This window comes from Amphiprion ocellaris, chromosome 17, assembly GCF_022539595.1.
Source record: "Amphiprion ocellaris isolate individual 3 ecotype Okinawa chromosome 17, ASM2253959v1, whole genome shotgun sequence".
Lineage (NCBI taxonomy): Eukaryota > Metazoa > Chordata > Actinopteri > Pomacentridae > Amphiprion > Amphiprion ocellaris.
In genome coordinates, this window is record NC_072782.1 from 10,463,707 (window position 1) to 10,480,934 (window position 17,228).

The 17,228-nt window shown below is 38.6% G+C and overlaps 1 protein-coding gene and 1 long non-coding RNA gene across 2 annotated transcripts in view; one reads left to right on the forward strand and one right to left on the reverse strand.

Moving 5' to 3' along the window:
- LOC129350962 (uncharacterized) overlaps positions 1-17,228 on the forward strand; it is a 182,859-nt gene that overhangs the window by 55,058 nt on the left and 110,573 nt on the right. The window contains exon 2 of the long non-coding RNA XR_008604563.1: positions 444-678. This is a non-coding gene — a long non-coding RNA (uncharacterized LOC129350962). The remainder of the gene's footprint in view (positions 1-443; positions 679-17,228) is intronic.
- The window catches only part of brinp1 (bone morphogenetic protein/retinoic acid inducible neural-specific 1), a 104,780-nt gene that overhangs the window by 7,456 nt on the left and 80,096 nt on the right, over positions 1-17,228 (reverse strand). The window contains exons 6-7 of the mRNA XM_023283775.3: positions 5,007-5,243; positions 434-656 (exon numbers count right to left, since the gene is read on the reverse strand). Coding sequence (XP_023139543.1) covers positions 434-656; positions 5,007-5,243 — 460 coding nt within the window. The remainder of the gene's footprint in view (positions 1-433; positions 657-5,006; positions 5,244-17,228) is intronic.

Here is a 17,228-nt window from a genome sequence, read left to right on the forward strand (position 1 = left end):
TCATGGCACATCCGCAGCAAGGCTCTTAAGCTGCAACTGCAGTAGGTGGTGACAGATGTGTGCAATGACCTATCAAGAAAACTCCCACAGCTACATTTTCTTTTCAGATGGCAAAGTGAAATACAAGAGTGAGCCGGAGTGTTTTGGGCATGTGCAAACCTCAGCACTAAGTTGACTTGATGGACAGAAACAACAGAACCATAAGTTAAAATATATAATAGATGACATCCTGACTTTGCATGCTTCAAGAAGCTACAATCAAAGTAAAACCCATACGTCAACTCAAGGGGGAAATTCTCCTGAAAGTTGTCACTTCTCTATGGGATTCATTTTCATTTCATCAAATTGGGAAACCAAATCTTTGGTTTACATTGCTGAGTCGATCCAAATCAAGTTTCAAAAAAACCAATACGGATGTCGTATCTCTACCCACCTCTCCCTAGGCATCTGGTGGTTGGGATTGTGGTGACAACGGATACTGAGCCCAAAGAGCTTGCGAGCGGTGCGCTGGATCTTGAGGCGCTGGATCTCCAGGGAACTCTGAAGGAGCCTGTAGCGGGACTGCAGGTCCCAGTCACTACCCCACAGAAGGTGCACGCTGCTGATCGGCAGGAAATGAGTGGAGGGCAGCCTCTTCAGGAAGGACTTGAACTCGTCTGGATGGCAGAAAGAGATGGGGTAAGTAACCAGATTGCAAAACAGAAAGGAAAGGAATGGCCAAAGAAATACGAGTATGTTTTGTATTGTTACACACACACAGTCGGTATGTATGTTATTACCATAAAATTAAGTAAACACACAGTGAAGTCAAACTACGTAGCTAAAATTGTTATTCGAAAAGAAGATGCATTTTCATAGTTTATAGTGCATTTCTATATTTTTCTTCAAAGGCTGCTATTAGTATGCTGATTGATGTCTTTGGTTTACTTTTTTAGTTTGCTTCTGTTGTGAGTATTTGAGGAAAAATGCACTGCAGTAAACATCCTCTCACTCTGTGCTCTCAGAAGCCTCCTCAAGATTACTGCCCCAACAAATTTGTTCCAACCAGTGGTGATGATTGTCCTTGTGTCCTTCTTGCTGCCTCCGAAAATTCTTGCTTGTCTCTTCTCCCAGACAACTGCTGTTTTTCAACACCAGCTTCAATTTTTAGCAACAATGGGCATGAAGATGTTACTAAAACTCCTGCAGCAAATACACAGGGGCAAGAAATCTTTCATTGGGTGTGCTAATTAAGAAAGTACTGCTTCAAATACCTCAGAGTAGCTCATTGCAATGCCCAAAAATAAATTGAGCTTGCCATTATAAATAATAGAATAAGCATTTTAGTTTTTAAAAAAGGTGTCCTTATGCCAGTATTTAAGCCTCAGTAGCAAAACAAAAAAAAATTGCAACATGAGAAATCTGTGTTTATACTGTCATAGTTTGTGATGCAAAGGAAACATGCAATGTATAAAACTACCTGTGCTAAATAATATGTGGAATGAGGAACATAAATATTCTCTGAGACAATGCAAAGGTTTTTTCCACACAACTCTTGAAAGAACGTATCTTCATATTCAAGAGGTGCACCTGTACAGCATGCCAGTAACCTCCTGCAGCCCTCCCCAAGACAGTTTAACAGCATTAACCACAGAGTAGAAAGCTCTTTTTCAGTCACAGCCGTGAAATGTCAGAATTTCCCCCACCCTCCTCCCAGGCATGTCAGAGCTCCCTTCCCCTTTTTTCTTCAAAGAAGCCAGATTTCTTCTCCTCCCCTGTTTTTGAACTTGCCATATTCCTCCACCCAGCTTTCACCCAGATGTCTGGTACTTCCATTGCCCTTTCACTAGGAAAAAAAAAACAACGGGTGTCTGCTGCACCTAGTTTTTTTTAGACTTATCTGGTCCCTCCACCAAAAAAGACCTCCATTATCAAGTCACTACCCAATGCTCGTTCAATAGTTGCCAAGTCCTTTCATGCAAGCCTCAAAGCCACCAAGGATCCTCTCCTTGATACAGCTTCCAAAGAGTCCACATAGTCCCTAGAGTGACTCTTATCAGAAGTCACCCAGCACACCTTATCTAGAAGATTAGACCCCCTCACAGTGTAGCCTGGCTTTAGCCCTTGTGCCACTACATCTCACTCTGTAGCCCCCTATCAATACTCCATCCAACCTAATGTTTATCAACCTCCCAGGTTTATGCTACCTTAAACGAGATGTAAGACATGCTATATCTGCAACAAAGAAAATGCAATCCAGGCTAATTGACAAAACTATCTAGTACTCTTGGAGCCGGTAGCAGAGTTCCCAGATGATCAGTAATTAATCGTAAGAAAAGCACAGTGATAGAAAATAACAGTACATGTAGAATTACCATCTTGCTTTAAAAAAAGACCACTGATTATCTCCCAAAGGACACAGGGAGCCTTTGCAGAAAAAGTTCTGTACGTAACTTATATGAGCGGAAAATGTTTTGACAGGATGTATCTGATTTGTTTTCCCAATATACTTTGACATTAGCGGATGCTTGCCCAGTAAGAACTTATTAAGCCCCAGAAGGATCATTGTGGAATTTGATTGTTTATTTATTTAAGATTCATGAATTCCTTTTGCATCCTAGAATCAAGATTTGTTTTCTTTCACAACACTTTGCATTACCTTGCAATGAAGCGCATGCTCCCTTGCAATAAGTTGCGTATTAACTCGCATTAAGGTTCACCTACAGTCACAATAACGTTTGCGTTCCCTCTGATCCATACAGAAAGGCTGAGCTGCTTCCTGATGTAATATTATATAGTCGACCAGTGCTGGTTGTGGCCGCGATGCTACTGGGCATACCCACCAGCTGCACAGTGGCAATCACTGCAGCTAGACGGATAACTAGATTAGCTAGTTTACCCATGAATGCCCTCACTGACTGCTGCCAGGACTGACTGAGACACTCTGTAGCTGTGATTATTACTATAGCCATAATACGACATGTCACTGTGACTGCGGCCATGCCTGTGTGTTCATTGTGATGATTATAGCCCAGACACATTAGCTTGTGAGGGAGGGTGACACTAACTGCATGCAGCGGTTCAGTGTGTACAGTTGTTTGTGAAGGTTATGCTTTGTGTTGAAGCTAATGTATTCCTGCTCTCCTGTTGTGCATCAGTGACACATCTCTGATAAAAGCATTGAAGGTTCAAACTCCATGTGGCACAAGGAAGCTTTCTTGACTAATTTTAATAGAAGCAACAGTCACAGCACCGACACCATAGACGTATCCATAGAATTACATTCACCCACAATCGCAGCCGTAGTCGGAGCAACAGCCGTATCAACAGCCAGGCAGAGCAGCTGCAGCTGGGCCCACAGCAGTGACTTTATCACTTTGTCACAACTCGGAAGGAGCACTGAGCAATAAATGCATCGTGTAAAGTGTATGATCATCACTTTTCTGTAGTGCCTGCAGGACTCTTCCCTAAACTGGAAGTGCTATAACACAGCGACTGTTCATTTGGATAAGGGGGGAATGCCAGAGATGCTGCAATTCAAAACTATTTCAGTAAATGGACTGGAATGTGATATCGCATACTTATGCAAAAAAATAAGTAATATCAGTCTGGTTCTTCTGCATCGCATCTCTCTGTGGTGATTGTATTTGAGTAAAGTTCATTTTTGGTTTTATCATGTTGGGGTAAGATCTTTGCAATGATTAATTTACTTGTATGGCTCTTATAATGTTGCATTCACTGAACATTAAACTGCATGGCCACTATTTAATTTAACAGTCTGTGGCTAATCCAGTGTCATTGGGTGTCATGTCATTGACATTAAATTCCCTGTGATTGAAATTGCATACAGTAAACTATACAAGCTATCTTTATAGTCTGATAATATATTTTACTGGTTGTGACTCAGCAAGGAGTGTTTTCCCCTTTTCAAGGCATAATACAGAAATAAGGTTTGGTCAAAAGTGCCCTCAGACCTGCTTACTCTGGAAAACCTATTTTAGTTCTTTTTTTGGTGTGACTGGCATTTTTTTTTCTGCAGGCAATTTATATATTTACATAGTAAAATTCCTTTTCCCTCCCTTTTTGGCTTCTTCTGGTGTATTTCCCAAATCCTCTTAAAAGATACACTGCACTCAGTGACCTTCATGGCTAACATTAACTTTCTCCTATGGTACATAAATATATTTATCTTTTGCTGGCAGGTTTTATTGGGACACTTTTATATCACATCAATAATAGATACACACTGCGCCTTGCTATTCAACAACGAGGCACGAGCACTGCTTTTCCCTTCACTGTGTCCAAAATTCCACAGTCTCACTCATATTTGCATTTGCATTCACTGAAAACAGATGCACTTGCATGGGACAAATTCTTATTTATCATGATAATTAATAATTTGACATATGATAAGTGTTGAATTTGCTGACATTCCTTCCTCTTAAAGGGAAAAAACTATCATGCCTATCTTGCATATAGGTTTCTCACTGGTGCATTCCAAAAATAGGCCATATGAGTGTTTTTTCTGATGTAACTAACAGCTGTTTTAAAGATATATGGCTGATTTTGAAGACATATCACCATACAGGTTTAGATTTTTCCGCCATATGAAAATTCCATGCTATGCAGTGAGCATAGCTAAACTTTATTTTCTATTAATTTTGTTGATTTAATAGTGAGTAAGAGTTGCTAAAGCTGCCAAATTACGAGAAAAAAAAAAGGTTAGCTTAAAACTGGAGTCTGTGATTCTGGAGAAAGATTGCTGACACTAGTTAGCATATTGAGCTATTTAGATATTGGAAACAGGTGAAGATATTCTCTGAATTTGATGAAAAATATATTGGGTTGGAATTGCATCTTCTAGCTTTAACTGCCTGATGTCTAATAATAATATTAATTAGGAAAATTTTTAAAAGAACAAAAAGTCAGCTATAAAGGCTAAATTGAAATCCTAAATTGGACCCCAGAATTTACTCTCCTTATATAATTATCACGGTAAATTAAACTTTGAAGATTTTCCCGCTTACCAGAGTTTTCAAAGTCTTTATAAGAGGATGCCCACGACTCAGACATCCCCAGCAGGGTGTTCTCCATGATCTGGATGTCGGTGATGGGACAGTTGCATTGGGGATACTCTTCGGCACACTGGCAGATGCATTGGTTGTTATGGCACACGTACTCCCCCTCTCCGTTGCACATAATGTAGCTCAGAGCTGACTGGACAAATTTCTCCTGCAGATACTCTGGGAAAATGACCTGAAGACCTGAAACACAAAATACAATTTAAGAAAAGAAGAAAAAAAGCAATCTGTGTTCACTTTTCTTCGTGCACAAAATCTTACAAAAGCTCAAAGCAAGAAAGAATGTGCAGAAGTCCAGAAAGCGAACTTTTTCATCATCTTGTATTTAAATATAGGCATGTATTAAAGAGAATTGCTGTTGCCATCAATGCATGATAGACATATGGTGTTTCCTCACTGATATAGTAAACACATATGTGTGAATAACATTACCAGAATGGGAAAAGTGGCAATGAAATGGCTGACTGCCCTACCAAGATTGCTTTGTGTTATAAGCACTCATTTATTTTTCTAAGGGATGTGCTTCAAAGCTCGCCTCTGTTCAACCTGAGCTGTCTGTTCTGAGTCAAGTCACTCATGATGTGACAGTGGTGATTGATGCCTTCTCTCTTTTGCAGTATTGGCTCATTTAGCAGTGAATTTCTTTCCCTTTGTATGGTTTTTCTTGTGTATACGCATGTACGGCCATTTGTATTTTATTGTGGTTTGCGTACCCAACCTTGCAGCACTCTGCTAATTATACAGTTATCGCAAGAGCTGCAGCTGAAAGTACCTCTCCACTCTTCACTATCATTGACAAGGTATTTATAATTTTTAGACTCCCAGCCAATCCATATCTCACCCTGGGGATCTCTCAGAATTGAAGCTTGGACAGCTTACAGTACAGTCTTTCTCTTCAGTCCAGGCCCGGGGAAAATAAATCCCGTAGCTCTACAAGCCACTGGATTGGAAAAGATTTTCCTCCTTCTAGTATGAAACAGCATCTCGACGAGGCCATATTTTCTTAATAGGTTTTACTCGAGCACAAACAGAGTTTCAGCAGAAAATATGCATCCAGGAACCAGAACAAAACATGTTATTGAATGATGAATGATTGCATTACTTTTTTCCACTCACGTATTATTTCCACCTTTGGGTAGAAACAGGAATCCGTTTATGCAAAGTCGACATAATGTAGCTCAAATGAAAGGGGAAGTAAGCATATAATTTCATGCAGTATACATGAATCACTTTCAAGGTGTTGTCGTCGAGTCAAATGGTATGTCTTATTATGCAGATGCCTTCAGCAATTAATGCTACGTATTTCCACCCACAACACATGCTTAACTTATAACTGTGGGTAATTTAGAAACAGTTGAAGACCTTAATGGTTCAATTTGAAACTTCAACATCCGTCTTCTTGATGACAGCCTGTATTTATTCTTAAGACTAGTAGTTACCGCTTGTATTTGTTTGTCAAGAAGATGTGAATACATTTAATGTAAACTTGTAACTTCAGCACAAATATAAAAGTAGCATCCTCCTGCTCTTTTCCTAATTAAACTTTGCTAGTAGTATTTACAATTCTTCGAATAATAGTCAACTATTTTCTCCTGCACACCTCATCAGAACCACTGCCCATAAGGGACGGAGGGAACAGACGGAAGAAGGGATGGAGGGAGCCGAGTGGATGGATAGATCATGTCTGACCACAAAAGAGTTTGGTTGCACGGGGCTTTTTCTCCATCAGGCCTGTCTGGAACCAATATTCATTTAGCCTGATGTATTCCTGGGCTTGAAACTTTAATGTGATTTGTGGGAAAATCCAGATGGCAAGTTCACGGATCAACGCTGCTCACTGACAGTGCCGGTGCCAGCGGCCGGGTGCACAATAACACCGAGTGCTTCAGCCCTCCCCTCTTTCCCCTCTTGTCTAACCATACGTCATGCCCCCAACCGCACCATCAACACGTACGCACATTTTCTTTTCTTTTTTTCTGCTATCAGTGTGTCGGAGCTGGAAGATTGTAGAAGGAACCATTTGAGATGCTGACATTCAACTCAGTGCTATCAGTCCAGCAATCTCTTGTTTTCTACTCTCTTCCTCTGTCCATTCTCTCTCTTCTCTCTCTCTCTCTGCCTCTTACTTTGTCTCTGTACACATCTCTACTGTCTTACTTCATTACACTCACTCCTACTCCCACCACACACACATGCACAAGCCCCTTGACTCTTCCCCCATCATACTTTGGCTCTCTTTCACTCCATCAATCACTCTCCTCATTCCTGTTTCTTCACCTCTTCTGCTCCCTTCTACATTCTCCGACTGAGCATGCACTCAAGTATTGGAAATTTGATGTCTTGTCCTCCCACTCTGGCGCAGCAATGATGTCATGCAATAAAAGTAAATCCATCAACATTTGTTAGTGCAGTGGGGAATGAGTAAGAGAATTGGAGCCCCCGGGCCAAAAATTAAATGAGAAGCTAATCAGAGTAAAAACATTTATCTTCGTGACTTACGCGGCTTTGCTGTGTTAGGGCAGTAACATGTGAAAACACTGGAAACGATTGGGCTATAAAGGTGCAGTTTATATGGCTCTGAGGCAGGTATTTGTGGAGGAAAACACTGGATATGTGTGTAGGGAGTTACACTTGCCATCATTAAAGATGAAATGATGAAATGACAGGTACATATTGGAATTTCCGGGCACCTATTTGATAACCTCCAACTTCATGCTCTGCCAGTGCACATAATTCCCTCCAACTCCTCTGCCTGGCTTCCTCTAAATAAATAGCGCCCCAAAATGGCAGTTAATCTCATTGCATACATCACAGCCTGATATATTTCCTTCACGTACTTTGGAAGGTATAAGCCCACAAACATACCATGAATGCTGAAAACGGAGGAGACTCTGCAAGTGTGACTTTGCCTTTTCATTATGTCTCTTTCTGGAGTGCTCTATTTTTACATAGTGATAGATAGGGAGTGTAGGCCGCAACTGAGGCTTGTAACTGCCTTGGCAAGCAGTTGCCTGCTTATTGGAATGCCACGCTCCGCCTCATAAGCTACAGTTTCATTAAAGATTAATTGACCATTGTGTGGCCGCAATTTCACAAAATAATCATTACTTAATCCACTGGTGCAATAAAGTGCATTACTTCAATGGCAGCATTAAATTACCATTGGAGGTTATCGTTGCAGCCATGATACAAAACCAAAGACCTCTGAACTGCGAGAGTTTTCCGTTTCTCCACTCCAGGCCAGCCCAGATCTCCCTGCTGATCTGATATGCTTAATAAAGGACGGGCATATAGTTTTAAGATTTGCTGTGTTTGCCCATTTCACACAAAAGCTCCTCTTCCGCAGCTATGAGGTAAAGGTGCTGCTGAAGTAGCTATTTATCCACTGTTCATTTCTTTGCATAAAGCGCTTTAGGTCTCTGACAGTGTGTGTGTGTTGGGCCTGACAGAGGATAACATGTTCCACTCGAGCTATTCTCAGCTCTCGGAATATGTTAGCATTTTTTTAAAGTTCCGAATGAGGTGTACTTAGCATTCAAATGGGTAATGTGTCGGTGTGTCTGTGCTGAGTAGATTATCGTAGATTATCATAAGTGTTCTAAGCAGTCTAGAAGTCAGCAGCTTGAGTTGTCAAACGGGACTGTAGACTTAAAATATTGTATTAGGTCTTATTTAAGCACTTATGTGTGTGGGAATAATTGTTTTGGACAATTTAGTCAATATTTTCATCTCAAAAAGACATTTTTTTTCTTTTCCTCTTGGAGCCCTCTATTGAGTTTTTTGTGAGATTTTCCTGGAACATGAATACTTAGACTTTATGTACTTGAAAGAACAAAGCAACTGAAAAATGGGAAATCCCATTTCCTAGGACATATTAACATACTAGTGCCTGCATATGCATAATATGTAATACATCCAAGTGTATCTGTGTGGAACAGAAAGATTTTGAGGCCACAATGCGCCTCACACAATGTCTGTATATAGCTTGAGCTTTGATGCAACCCACCTATTCGTATATTTAACACAAAAAGCAAGCAAGGATGCAGGTGCGGCAATCACTGTAAAAGCATAAATTATGTACAAAAATGGTCTTGGCATTCAGGGTTTGCTTCTACTGCCTCTCGAAAAAAGGAAATTGCTGAAATTGCATGTTGAAGCAATTGCTGGATTGAGGAGGGCAGGCAGTCTGGAGCTGTAGATGAGCTATCCATGGTGCTGAATTACTGTCGGTTGTGCTGCACACAGGATGCAGACACACATGTTGAGTCAGAGTCAAAGTAACTTAGTGATTGCTTTCCTTATCCTTTGCCTCTGTGGAGGACTGCAGTAGAGGACGAATGCACATTTGCACTGTAATTTCTCTTTCATTTTACGAATAACGTCCTCGCAGTCCATGCAACCCGGCTGCTATCATTTCATTTTGAATTTGCCAAATGCCCTCACACTGAATATTAGTTGAGTTATGGAATACGGCTTTGGCGAGTAATTAGAGATGTGGTTGCTGTTGGCTGGTTGTGCACTTCACTTGCACTGTTCAAGCTGTTCCGTCATGTGCTGCCATGTGTCCCCGCACAGCAGAAGCAGTAGGCCTCGGCTGGTGAGATATTGTACTCGTGTCACACAGTCATGTGCACGCACACACACACACACACACACACGGAAACACACACACACATACACACCCTTTGCGGGCTCTTGCAGAAATCACATGTTTTACAAGAACCCTAGAGAGGGGGAGGAGAGACATATGACAAGCTCTGACATTTCCATTCCAGCTATAAAAGATACAACTGCCCTCAAAGTGTCACAATATACCGCGTACACATCTCAGATCAAAAGCTCAGATTTATCACTGAAATTACATCAAACATCCCTTTAATAATGTTCATGTGTTTGTCAGGAAAACACCTATTTGTTTTACAATTTGCTAAAAATAAAGGAGGAAATCTGCCAAATTACAGACAAACTCATGCAGAGTAACTTAAAACTGGATCAAACAGAAAGATGTTTTGGGGTTTAATTATTTAACCTTTTTTGACATATATGTGGTATCTTATTAGCAAAAATATGCAGAACAGTATGATAACTGCTTCTCAAAGCTTAACAGCATAGCAAATACAAATGCACATATGTTGTGGGTGCATCATTTATTTTGCAGTGAATATATGAAATTATATGACATTATAATTTTAAATATAATTTTAATTATTAGGTGACACCAATTGTTTACATTGTTATTACTTATTATTACTGTTTATACTGTTATACCGCTCATACCTGTATTTATATCTACCTGTGGATTTAGATGATATATTTTATATTGTATCCATATATCTATATATTCATCTATTAATGCGTTCATAGCACTCTATCCATACTGGTAATTCGGTTCAAACTGTAACAGACTGCAAATAATGCACTTTGATGCTGCTTTGCACTTCTGGTTAGTTGCTAACCTGCAGTCTGTTGCCTTAGCACTTGCACTCTGTGCAGTGACAATAAAGTGAAATCTAATCTAATCTAATAAAGTGTTTGTGAAACCAACTCCTATTACTGCACCGAAGGCAAAGTCCCTTCCAAATACTAAAAGAAAAATAAAGTCAAGAAATTCCCATTCAATTGATGAGAAAAAGTCAGTCCGATAGAGAAAAAAAAGACTACAGTAGAAAAGCCTTTGCACTTGCAGAAATGGCAGCCTGCAGTTAGCAAGAGTGAGCAGGGAAAAAAGAGATTTATGGTCATGCTGGCCCAAATGGAAACTTACTCTTGATTGACCACTTCCAATTGAAAGCTGACCTGCAAGTCAACATGGAAAGATTTCATCAGGTATCGAGCTTTCAGCTTGTTAGGGCGAAGTGAAAAAATTGTGCAGACATCTACTTTAAACTTTATCCTGTGTTATCAGTTCTCTGGGCAACAAGATAGTATGCATGTTTCCAAAAAGGAAAGAGCCTCAGACCAAAGTATGGGCCCATCTGAGAAGTGGTACAACATACCACTGTGGCAGTTCATGCGATACAGCCCCAATATTGGATGTCATTAAGCCACAGTTGTTTTTTTAAGTGTCGTGAAATACATATGTCCAATTTTGTAGTGTAGGGTTACAGAAAAAAAGACGACGGAGAGACTGAAAAGCAAGACAAAAAACAACTGAGCTGGGGAGAAAGAAAAGATGATGACACTGCCTCAGTGGGTTTACTGTTGTGCTCATCCAACATTTGCTCTTCATGTTTCGCATCAAATATTTTTCTTCAGTAAATCATTCTGTGGTAACTGAGGACTCTACATTTACTGATATACTTTATTCTCCGAATCAATTATTCAACAAGTCAATCATCCAAAAAAGAGAGGAGAAAACAAACTTAATTGATTCGTATGTTTGTTTGTCTTTTCCCATAATGTTTGCAGCGTTTTCACTTGAAAAGAGGGACAGGCATCGAGCGACAGGGCAATGAGTATCTAATTCATCACTCTCTGCACGACTTGCCTACAGGGCCAGTTTAATTTATTTTCACTTCACCACTTTGAAAACTGTTGGCTCAGGCTATTCTAACATATTCATAAATCTTCCAAGATAGGCTCATGGCTCTTCCAAGATAGGCTCTTGAGGAAACTGGAGAAAGAGAAAAGAGAAAAGCATGCGGTGGGGATTGAAAGAAGCAAATTACTTTGCTTTTGTTTTGGTGCTAATTTATGACAGCCATATTGGAGGTGTTCGGGTCCTTGCAAGGTAATGGCTTGCAGGGGTTCCAGGGCCTTTTATCTTCCTTTGGCGCCGTTATTATACGTAAACAATTTGCAATTTCCAGCCCCCAGTACATGTTTTGTCTGTTTGTGTTGGATATCAAATTACACAAACAATATTCCAGTCCTCAGCCTAATATAGAGAAAGTCTCTGCTGTTTTGCTCCCACCAATTCAAAAGTAATCAATAATAAATACTAGCAGATGGCAGGAAATTAGGCTATTGAAAGGATTTAAAAAATAGGACCACGTTCTTTCTAGCACCTGAAACTTACTATGTAATAAGAGTTTGCCTAAACCATGAAAATCCTCACCATTTAATTACCATGTGCCAATTCCCTGTTTCATTTAATTCTCTTTCCTAAATATGTTATTTTTTAACATCTTGGTCCCAGAGGAGGCAGAAAAGAGGAATCCAGCCAAAACCAATATCATCCAGTTTCTAAGCTTTAGCCAGAAGAGAGGACAAACAAATAAAGAACAAATTAATGTGGGAGAATAAAAGTATATTTAATTCCCCACAGTAGTAAAGCTTAATAGTGCAGGACTTTCCTTCAGATCGAATTTAAGAGAATAAAAGTTACACAGCTCTCTAAAAAAAAGTTTCAGTGAATCAGAGGATTCATTAGATTCCTCATTAAGTAAATTTATGTCTTTTGCTACATGGGGAGAGTTTGTCTTTAGCCCAGTTAATAATTTCTGACAAAAAATAGGCCAGTTATATCATGTTAATAGACATCAGAAGCGTATACTGTAATTCATATTAGATCAATGAGTTTATTTTGCATGTCCAAAAATAGTCTCTGTTCACAACACATCCAAATGCCCTCCTCTGCTGGAGATGACTGCCAGGAAAACATATAGTATGCATTCAGATGCTGAACATGCCAAAAATTGTAAAACTACAGCCTCTTCCAATAAAAACTTTCATATTTAATAGATAAAAGCTTTGCTAAGTCATGCACAAATTTGAATTCAGATTGCTGTTGGAAAGGGAAAGGGAAGAAAGCACAAGCTGTATTTGCCAAATATTTTACAAAGCAAAACTGTGGGAGAGAAGAGAGAAAAGTGAGTTTAGTCTTTGATAGGTAGCTCCCTTGATGTCAGATTCACTACAACATTCTAATCTAACTCTAAGTGAAAGCAAAGGGAATATCCACTGAGTGTCATATCCGGAGTGTGTTATCTGTGGCTCCCAGCCCCACCAGCTCACAAAGAGCAGACCACAGGGGTGAGAAAGTGGGAAGAAAAAACATTCCCTGTTTGAAAATTCTGTCATTTTGGATAGACAGTCTAAAGTGTCTCCAGAGATTTTTTTGACCACAACTAAATTTACTTGCTTTGCTTATTCCTTTTGCCTTTTAATTTCAACCAGAATGCTGTCTCAGGCCATTCTCAACCTAATCCCAACAAAGCAAAAAAAAAAAAATTTAAAAAAAAGCAGCAAAAAATGTTTGACACCGGTTTGTAATCAGTTTCTCGTACATATTTTTGAACAAAGTTTTGCAGTTTCATGAACGCCCCAAGGTAGATAAAGTGCTGAGGTCTGGAGAGAAAAAATAAAACCGAGAAAGGAAAAAAAAAACATGATTAAAAGTTTAATTAGAAGACTGGAATGGAGTGGGTTTTCTATTACTGCATCCTTGTTGTAACTCATGTGGTTCTGCATATTAATGTGATCCTTTTATTTAATTCATAAGAAATTAAAATAGCTTGTCTTGATTTAGCAATCTTTTAATTTTGAGTGTATTCATTTTTGTATAACTAAAAGGATGCAGAATAACATAATTACACATGATACACATGAATATATATATATATATTTTAAACAATTTAACAAAGGGAATCAGAACTTTTTAGACTACACTATTCAGAATATTAAAAGCATGGAAATGGGACTGATTGCTGTAGAATAGTTAAAAGCAGAGCAGCAGAAAATTAAAAAAAAATAAAAAATAACAGAAGAGAATAGCTAGAAAATAAATTAGCTAAGTAAGGGGTAGATAGGTAAAGCAATGTAGAGAAAAGAATAAAGGAAAAAAAAGTTACACCAAACTGAAACCTGACAGAATGTACTGGACTGGGGTCATCTTGGATAACCAGAAATGGCTCCAGGATTGTGGGAAATCACACACGTTGCACTGACATATCAAGAGGATATATATATATATATATATATATATATATATATATATATATATATATATATATATATATATATATATATATATATATATATATATATATATATATATATATATATATATATATATATATATATATATATATATATATATACACATATATATATATATATATATATATATATATATATATATATATATATATATATATATACACACATATATATATATATATATACAGACAGACAGACAGACAGACAGACAGACAGAGATGGATGTGCATAACACTGGAACTGCACCTTCCAAAAGTAGAGTTCCAAAATTTCTTTGCAATCTCTTCATTCCTTTACGGGTGGTGATTTAACAGCTGCTTCAAAAACACTTGCACATTCAGCATCAGTGCAGACAGCAGAGGAAATACGTGTAAACAGAAGAGGCTACATGGATGTGTAATGAAACTTGAATAATGGAAGTGGAATGGCCACCATCTTTTTTGTGAATAGTTTCATCAGGATTCAAATTCAGGATAGGTCAACCAATCATTGAGGTGATACTGCATACTTTATTGTCACCCACATTGCCTATATTGTACTGCAGCTACACTGGTAAATCTCACATGCTGCTGTTTGGGAGCACATTCAGCCTGAAAACTGGTACATTTTTATGTGGATTATTTGCTGTATTATTTCATCTGTGACGACAAACGAGAGAAAAAAAAATACCAATGATTTCAGGGTGAACAGAACAGAGCAAGAAGGATACCAAAACACTTTTAGAGTTGGAATGCAATCCTGTTAATAATCTATGAATCTTTTTTCCCCACTAAATTACAAAAGCAAGTACATCTTCAACTGCGACCTGATTCTGATTTTTGTTAGTTGCAATTTACAGATTCATTGATACTGGATGTTTCATTGATAATATGCTCATTGTATTTTTGCAGTACAAAATCCACAAAAGTAACTAAGCTATTATTACATGATTAATAGCTGTGTATTAGTACTCTCAGCACTTGAATAAGGTTAGGGAAATAATTTATAACAAGACGTAACGTGCCCATTTACATTCAATAAAAAAGACAGTCTTATTTTAACCTTAACTAATGTGTTTTGCTTACCCCCACACAAGACTCTTGGCGTGTACCCCAGTCTCTGTTTGGGGTAGTTAATTCACAATTTACCTCATATACCCCCCTGTCAATACCAAGACAGTTCACAAATGTGCTGCTTTAATAAAAACTATAAATAAATACCAAAATCTGAATGTAATCCCGCCACCAACTCTGTTAACTGAAAATTGTCAATTCACTGAATATGTTTAAATAAAAAAGCCTTTCCAATTGAATACACAAGGTGCAGTGGAACGGAATTAAATACCTGTGTTATTTACCACATTTTAAATGGCCAAATGTGTAGACAGATTACACAGGACAAGGAAGATGTGTACTGTTCTGTGTCGAGCAGGCAATTCAAAAGATCAGGCTCACACAGCAGTCGAAGTGAGCATAGAAATCTGTAAGGTTCACACTGAGGTCATTCATTCAAGTCAGGTCTGTGACTACTCCATAAATCCACATAGCAAGAAGAAAATGACAGACAAACAGCAAGAAATAGAAAATGCATTCACTTTAAAGGATCACTGTGTGGGTTTTAGGGGAAATCTGTCAGCAGAAATGGAATTTAGGTTACGTTTTCTTTAAAAATAATCACCTGTCATTACGAGTTATTGTGTTCCATGAGCTTTGAGTGAGCCCTTCTTATCTACACAGCAAGTGGGTGATTTTCCACAACGCCCACCGTGTCGTGTCAACATGTTCCTGCCGTAGCTCAGAGTGGACGAACCAAACTCAAGAGGAGGCGTTTCATGTTTTTACATTGAGACGACCGCTGGAGGTTATCCTACACATTTAAAAAGGGACAATCCATTGTTTAAACCCCACTGCTTGATGGCACAATTCTACACACAGGTTCTTTTAAGCAGTAATCCTGTCAACAGAAAAAGGAAAAATGCATCTCCATCAAAATAGCATGAACCTCCATTTTAAAGGCACCTGAAAAATCCAGCAAGTATAGCAAATACACAGTATAGTAGAGAATCTGACTTTTCTCATGCTTTATTAACTTAACCTTAAATATTTCATTTATTGCTTAGAAGTGTTTTTATTTTCCCTTGCAAATGCGTGAATGTAGCATGAATGTATGTGTTGAGTCCTTTGTCCACAATGTGAATTTCAACTTTTGAATTAGCTGCTTTCATAAAGCCTTCAAATAGTTTGGAAGGATTGCTGTAGCTGTGGTGATCACACTTCCCTACACATTACATATAGGCCGAGGAGATGTGTACGATTATTTTCTTCATGAAAAAAATGAGATTGTATTATAGTTAAAAGTGTGTAGCTCTCCTGTCATCCCTTTATTGTCTGAGGCAGTACCACATCAGAAAAGGTCTGCTTGTCCCTTCACTTTCTATTAAACATACCAAAACTTCAATATACTGAAGTGGCTTTGACCTGTGGAGCCCTTCAGAACAAGTTCAGTGTATTTAGTTGAACCTCATCTTTTGTCTTCAAAGTCATATCTGCACATTTCAACCACACCTGTATGAGCAGAGTGCACAGAAAACCTTAACTGGTAAATCTTCTTTTTGTGCTTAGCAAGACTTGTCGAGAAATACTGTGTGTTCAGTGATGACTATTAATTCCAAAATTGTATTTGAACCAACACACCGCATGAAGTGCATATTTTCCTGTTAGATAGTGCTGGCAGTGATCTGTCATGTTCCACTTTGGCCAGATGTGACTCCTCCCCACAGTTTAAATGCCAAAAGTTAGCATTTTAGCTAATTGTCTGATAAAAGGTCAATAGGCATTTGTAAACGAGACACATGGTGGGTGTTCATTAGATGTGCTTTGAGCTGCTAGTGCTTATTAGAGTAGTTCTGGGCCCAGCCAATGTCATCCTCCTCGGGGGATAGTCTGCGGAGTCCATTTATGGTGCATTGTCAAAAGAGGGTAATGCTGTCAAAGCTGTTATTTTTTTGGGCACTGAGTGTAAAAGACCAGTCAAGGGATACAGTAAATCTTTTTGTCTGAATAAAAGGCGATTGAGCTGCTTTGTACATACTTTGAGGCTCACAGGTTGTTCCAAATTGCTCATACATTAACTTGTACATGTTCAGAGTTTCTAAGCACAGTTAAAAACATTCTTTTGAGGAGGCCTTTTACACTGTTTTGCATGGTGTGGATGTGTTTTTCCTAATTAAACAAGGGTCACTTCCTTTTT